The following is a 7500-nucleotide window of genomic DNA, read 5'->3' as shown; positions in this document are numbered from 1 at the left end:
TATTCCAAAAATGAACGTAGTTTCCACGAAGTAAAACTCTAAACAACTCGTACTCGACAAACTTACACGGCCTCCGCCAACTTGAATAAACACAGCTTCTGTCACACTTGACTAAACACGGCCAGCGCCAACTCTCTTCGCTTGTGAAAAACTTGTTAGAAAAACACTCCGCTTGGACTCGTCTACTTATATACTCTGACAATAAACTTCTAGAACTTTCTAAATTAGTAATCAATCTAATTATAGAAAGATTACAAAACACACCGATTTAGAAACGCTTACGCACAAACCTAAAAATAAACAAACTACGAACTCTCGCGAAGCTTCTAGAAAGTAACGCTTGTCACGTAATACTATTTTTCGTAACAGTCTTATAATGCCTCTAAATGTAAACATCTTAGTCTTACGAAAAAGCAAAAGCCGTTAGAAACAACATATTTTCTTGGAGGCGATATATTATCTAAATCTGCATGTGAGAAAGACCTGGGTGTTTTAGTTAATAGTAAGCTCTCCTGGCATGATCACATTGTAAACAAAGTAAATAAAGCTAATAGAGTGCTACGACTAATTAGAAGAACTTGTGGAACCCACGCTAACACTGATGTTATCAAAAAGCTTTATATTCATCTTGTTAGACCTCATCTTGACTATGCTTCACAAGTCTGGTCTCCCCATCAGGCCTATTTAAGCGATATGATTGAAGGTGTACAGCGTCGTGCTACCAAACTTATGGTTGGAAGCAAGTTATCATATTCTGATCGTTTATTGAAAACTGGCCTCATGTCACTTTCTTCGACAAGAATTTACTTGGATCTGCTTTTCCTATTTAAATGTCTACACGGTCAATATGACCTTGATGTGTCTGGTTATCTACAATTTTATGAACTCAAACATGAATCTTATAATTTAAGAAATACTGAACTAATGTTTAAGAGTATTTATGCTAGAACTGACACATTCAAGTACTCTTTTTTTTCCTAGAGCTGTACGTTCATGGAATAAGTTACCTTTATCTGTTAAAATAAGTGACTCAGTCTCTAAGTTCAAACAAGAGTTAAAGTTGTTTTGTCTTCAGATCGATCGCCATGACTGATTTTACATTTTTTTTACTTTTTAATAAATTAATTAATTAATTAATTTTTATTTATTTAATTAGTACTATTATTATTATTCTTTTTTTTTTTTTTTTGGTAGCCTACACTTGTTAGGGAAGTTTATTCCTGTTTTGTGGGTTTCCAACAGCATACTCGTTTTTAGTGTCACAGTTAAGTATTTGCATACTTGTAATTTGCTTCTTTGCTATGAAATAAATAAAGTAAAGTAAAGACTTAATGAGATACCGGTATTTCCAAAAATGCAGGGAATGGCAAAAATGGCAGATTTGGTGAAATTTCACCAAGAGAGCAATGTGTGGTGGATTTGGCAGAATTTCACCAAATCCTCCATTTTTACCACTACCTTCATGTAGACATTTCTGGATATACTTGTAACTGGACTTTATTGGCTATAGTCCTGGACACGAGGGGTGGTGAGCACAGTTTTCAATGGCTTTTCAAAGTACCGGGTTCAATAATGAAAGTACCGCACATAGTTACAGTGTATTTTCTGTTGTAAGGCTAATTGCAGGTGCCGCGGCGATGAGCCCTCAAGGAGGTGTGAAACTCTCAGAAGTGGTCTTTTAAATTCTTGAGATTGGATAAACTTATTGCATGAATGAAATGACATCAGATCGATTATTTGGTTTAGTAAGCAAAATAAGGCTCTGTGACTTAAGTTGTTCGTTTGAAGGATCTACTGGTAGCTATTGCACAATTCGCTTGTGCTTCTTCACCCCATGGTTTCCTGAGATACCCAAGTCTAAAAAGGAAAAACAGAAGCCAGCAAATCTTTTAAAATTTTTTAAGCGTCAAAGTACCAGAACAACTGGACAAAAACGTCCGGCCTAAATATAATAATAATTAGCTATTAAGTCGAAGCTCACATTACTGGGCGTACAACCATGCTGATATCTTCACAAACAACACACATCTCATGCCGTGAGAAATTCACTATTTAGTAGTGCATCACTTCATTGTGAGTCCGACGATCAAACCTTATCAGGATTAGATGCTTTGATCCGGACTTCGTTGCATTCAGCAGTTACGTCACAATGGGCTTGCCTATTCGGAATCGTATTAAGTCACTCAATCGAGATATGTTTCTGGTGAGCATGTATACATTGTAGTATTTTTAAAGCAAAAAACTCGCTGAAACGTGTGTCCGATTTGTTTTGGCTAGCTCATATGATGGTGCTAGTACTTCAAATCGTGGCCTAATGGTGCGATGATTGGCAATCGCTCATTATGTTGTGGTCTCATCGATCAGCCTCTCAAGCTTAGAACTAAGTGTTAATTAAGCGCTATGAAGGCAGAACGTTAGAGTATTGGTGGAAAGAGCATTTGAGCGTCACTAATAGCACAAACTGTTGGAGGGTTAGTAAGAAACGTTAAACCAATCTTGAAAATCGTTGAATATCCGTCAATCGTGCATTTAGTTTAATGCCATTTAATGGCCAATCATTAGCGTATGTCTTCCCGTGGATTAGGTCACATATTTGGGCTGCTTTTGCACAGAGGTGCACGGTGGAATAACAGTCTAGGACTTGGCATCCCCTTACCTTGTGCCAGCACCTCAATGCACATAACATTGTTTTTAATTTTATTTTCAATTTACAGGCAGCACGCGATGGAAAACGTGAACTTGTGGAAAGAAGGTTGGAAAAATTGGGTAAAGGAAGTAAAAAGATCAACAAGAGAGATCAGGATAACACGACTGCTTTGCATTATGCGGTGCGCTACAACCACCTCAATATTGTAAAGTTGCTTGTGGAATTTGGAGCAGGTAAAGCTTGCAAATGTACATGTAGTTGACTTGTTTTGTTTTATTTAATAACGAAAGAGTTGACAGCCCTCTTTGTCAATCAGCTTGTTTCCCTCTTTTTAAACAATACATGGCAAAGTGCAGTACGTAATTTTAGTTATGTTTACCAAATTTGTTTGTTCACCACTTATGTCCAGAAATGCACCTACATGTTATTAGATGCACGTCCAATTTTGACATCCAACACATAGTGTCCCTTTAAGTCTAAGCCTTTGCTTCCTGCATAGTATTTCTGACAATAAGGTATTAAAGGGTAAAGGTCAGCATTATTTTTGCTTAGGGTAACTGCAGATGTTTGCCCTTGAGGACAAGCATTTTGGGGGAACTTTGTGATGTTACCGGTACTTGTAAATTTCAGTATTCTGAGACGAGTGATGTAAGTTGAAGTTGGGGAGAAGGGCAAAGAGACGCTTGTGACACTTACTGAAATCTGTGTGCATTTGCAGTTTTTAAACTTTAAGGACTACACTGTACCTTAGTTTTCTAGGGTTTGCTGTTGTTGCCCTGGACGTAATTGTTGACAGAGACAAATATTTTTACTTCCTTCTCTTGTTTGGAAGCCCCCTCTTCCCTCAAACTCCATTGTCTTATGTGGGGAAGGGGGAGGGGATAAATTTTGTCACAGTGGTAGTCACTGCTTTTGGCCATGTTTGAACATGCATCAGTGCCTCGAGTGGATGCTTGATAATCCCATGTTATGAAAACAAAATCAGAGGAGGGGCACCAAGTAAATAAAGTGTCATTATACAGTAGAAAATGGAAACACCCAATAAAAGTTATTTTCCTTTTATTGAAAATTGTTTAGAAAGAAAGTATGTACAACAGAAAAGCAGATCATACGTTATACAATTAATATACCGGGGTACATTTAGCAGACCATTGTAAAATGTATTCCATCTGCTGTCTTCCATAAGCTAATTTTAAGCTTGACACATACGTTGTACTCTGAGGTTATTAACTAAATTCTTTGATTTTAAAGACATTGAAGCCAAGGGGGAAGATGATGCCACCCCCCTTCACTATGCCGCCAGGTTTCGTCCTGTCCCAAGAGCTTTTGGAGGCTCTGCACGGTCAACACCTCAAGTCACACCCAGTCCCAGTTCGGAGAACTTGAACGATGTTGGTTTGTCTCTAAAAAAGGATCAAGAAAAGAAAAAAGATGGAGGTTGTGGTGGAAACTTTGGGAAGGGATCAAAGAGTCGTTTCATTGGTACTGCTTTAGGAAATAAATTATTCAACAAAGACTTTTTAAGCCTTGAAAAGAAAAACTTGTCTTTGCCCAAAGATCAATCTATTCTTGGAGAGACTATGATTTTGTATTTGCTATCACAGAAAGCAAATGTAAATGCCCGCGACAGTTATGGTTCCACTCCACTGCATTATGCAGTTGCAAAAGGAAATCCAGATGCTGTCAATGAACTGTTAACTCACCCTGAGATTGATATTGAGGTAAGATATCCACCAGGCCCTGATTGAAGGTTGGGTACCTTTATCTAATGGAATAAACAATACCCACAGTATAGTTTACTCCATGTTAAACCTTGACCAAGGTTTTCGTAGACTCCTTACGTAGATGCACCATTTCCGTAGTACATGTAATTTGCATATTCAAGGTCACACAGGGATTAAATAATACTGAAATCTTTTCGCAGATTGAAACTGTTGGATAGTGACCAATATGTGGCATAAAAACAGTTATCCAGCCTTTGAATTACTGGAACGGACTAATGAAATTAGTATAATTCTGGGAAATAAATTAATTTAGGAAACATAACCCAAACAAATCATAATAAACTATTATTGCAATTTCCTGATGCAATACAACTAAAAAATTTGACATCTGAGAGGACAAGTCTACACATGTACTTATGTAGTAGGATATTAAATATAATTATGTAGTAGTTTCATTTAATATGTAAATTTGAGCCAAGTTCAGCGAAGGTTTTGTTATTGATAGATAACTCCTTTGTTTCTTTTTCAATTGGAATACAGGCAAAAGATAAAACTCAGATGACACCTTTACATGTGGCATCAAGTCAAGGTTCTTTGTCAGTTGCAAAATGTCTCATTAATGCTGCAGCAAATCTGAGAAGTTTGGATGAAGAGCAAATGACGCCTTTGCATTTTGCTTGCATGGAAGGAAATCTTGAAGTTGCCAAATTACTCTTTGAAACAGGTAAAGTTTAAGCTGCAGCCAGTGTTGACACTGACAATTACAGGATGATGGACGGATCAAACTTGCCATTCTGAAGGTTGGCAATGCACAACTTGAAATAATTATTTCCTACCAATATAAGTAGTTTGTTTTAATTTTTAATTGCTTAGAACTTCATCTCATTTTGTTTTTTCAGAGTTAGTGCATGTTAAAATAGTTACCACTTTTTTCATTTTTCCCTATTATTAAACAAGTTGAAGTAGTATTTGTTTAAAACTGAAACAACTTGTGACTTTCCTCCCTGCCTTTCTTCCAAATGAATGTACATGTAGCGACTTGTGCATGTAGAAAGTGGACAGTATGCCACGTTTAAAATAATTATTATTCTGTTTGTTTATATTAAGGTGAAGAACAAGGCGGCTGGTCCACTGTGTCCAAGATGGTAACAGATCAAGATCGTGAAGAGCAGACCCCTCTCCACCTTGCAGTCGAAGATGGTGACATTAACCTGGCCAAGCTTTGCCTGGACAAAGGAGCAAACGTCAATGCACACAAGGTGAATATGAGTACTCCCTTGCACCTTGCAGCAACTGGAGGAGATTTGGAAATTGTCAAGATGTTGATCGAACACGATGCAAACATAGAAGCTAAGAATGCGTTACAGGAGACCCCACTCCACAGGGCAGCTCAGTTTAATAGAGTGGACATAGTGGACTTCCTTCTGAGTCAGTAAGTGATGATGATGATGAGGATGATGATGACAATGATATTGTTGGTGTTGGTGGCAGTTCATGGTGGTGTTACTTGTAATTAAGATGATGAGAGTGACATTGTGTAGTGGTTTCAAGAAGTACCAACATCCAACCATCCGGCTATTTCACTGAGAGAGGTCGGCTAATTTTTCTCTCAGTTGATTAGAAGTAATTAAAATATAGGTTCTTTCGAACGTAAGGTTAAAATTCATTTTGACACTGACAGCAGTTGGTTACTCTACTCAAACCAGTCGACAACTTCAAATTTGATTGAAAGCCCTGATTTAATGTCCGTTGGACATAATTATTACATAATTTACTCTTGGTTCTGACTACCGCTAAGGTCAATCGTTGAGGTCAAGATGGTTGGATATGTTTATGGACCGAGACAAAGTCGTGGTCCATAAACACCCAAAAAAAGAACGAGGCCAATATCCAGCCATCTTGACTGAAAAAGCTTGGGCAATAAAAGGATTTATCATGTGTATGGGATAAAACACCAAAAATTATCTTTGATCTTGCGGGACCAAGCGAGAAATCCCGAGCCGGCATTTACAGCTCCATCTTGTTCGCTCGGTTAGCTTGTCACAGTGCGGGATTTGGTTCATCTTGCCTGCTCATGGGGCTAGTCAAAATTATCATAGACTCTAATACAGAACATTACATGACAATACCTATTAAATATATATAATAAGGAACGGAAAGGAACGTTTAATAAGTAAACATTTAAGTGTCTAATCTTCTAGTGCTGGAGTACTAATTGGGGACACTGTAAACTGAAATCAACAAATTAATGCAAATCAAATCAAATGAGCCACACCATTTCACCCGAGTTGGGATCTATGGCTGCAAACCTCAACAAATGCCACAAATCTTTGTCTACATGTACACGTATTTTATTCTTTCCAAATCTGCAACGCAGAGTGACCAAGCCTTACCAGGATTCAATATTATGTAAACACACAACAGTAAAGTTTAATTCTCTTTTGCCTTACAACAGAACAGAGTTTGGCGTGAAAATTTAGCTACATGTACAATGCAATTGAAAACGTTTGAAGTCCCACTTTCTTGCCAACTTGGTTTTAACTTCATCGCCAATTGATGAGCTTGGCAAACAGCGCCTTAAAAGTTAGTGGTAAGGGGCCTGTTGTGATCTCGGCACTGCAGGGTTGCATCCCTGGCAACCTGCAGGTCGGAACCAACCTAAAGCAGCCAGTAACCAGCCCCGTCACACTGAAACGTGGTCCAGTGGACAAAACACTTACCTGACCAGATACTTACCTCCATGACCAAGTAGCCTCGGGATGGGAAGGGTGTGGCTCAGTGAATCTGCAATGATTTGCAAAAATGACCTGCAGAATTCAGTAAAGATTGCATGCCCATGCACAAACAAGCCCAGCTGGATTCCGCTCCCCCCCCCCCCCCCCCCAATATAAAGCCACGCCCATTTGGTGCGAAAAGGCTCCATGCCACATTGGCTTGAGATTAACGTTGCCAAAATCCAGTTAAATTACATTTAGACTTATGATATAGTATCCACTCATCTTTCTCTTTTGTTTTTGTGTGATAAATAATGTGATAAAAAAGAGCGAAAGAAACTTTACACAACGTTTCAAAGACTTCGTGTCATCATTTTCAAGTGAAAAGAAAATAAAATTTGATAACTTAATATAT

At 38.1% G+C, this 7500-nt stretch overlaps 1 protein-coding gene across 1 annotated transcript in view; it reads left to right on the top strand.

The window, feature by feature from the left end:
* The window catches only part of LOC137997185 (transient receptor potential cation channel subfamily A member 1 homolog), a 45363-nt gene that overhangs the window by 9377 nt on the left and 28486 nt on the right, over positions 1-7500 (top strand). Inside the window, exons 2-5 of the mRNA XM_068843030.1 lie at positions 2715-2880; positions 3899-4368; positions 4912-5095; positions 5479-5803. Of these exons, the coding sequence (XP_068699131.1) occupies positions 2715-2880; positions 3899-4368; positions 4912-5095; positions 5479-5803 (1145 nt within the window). The remainder of the gene's footprint in view (positions 1-2714; positions 2881-3898; positions 4369-4911; positions 5096-5478; positions 5804-7500) is intronic.

The sequence above is a fragment of the Montipora foliosa genome, chromosome 3 (assembly GCF_036669935.1).
Source record: "Montipora foliosa isolate CH-2021 chromosome 3, ASM3666993v2, whole genome shotgun sequence".
NCBI lineage: Eukaryota > Metazoa > Cnidaria > Anthozoa > Scleractinia > Acroporidae > Montipora > Montipora foliosa.
The sequence above is the reverse complement of the archived record's forward strand: the minus strand, read 5'-3'. Positions and strand labels throughout refer to the sequence as shown.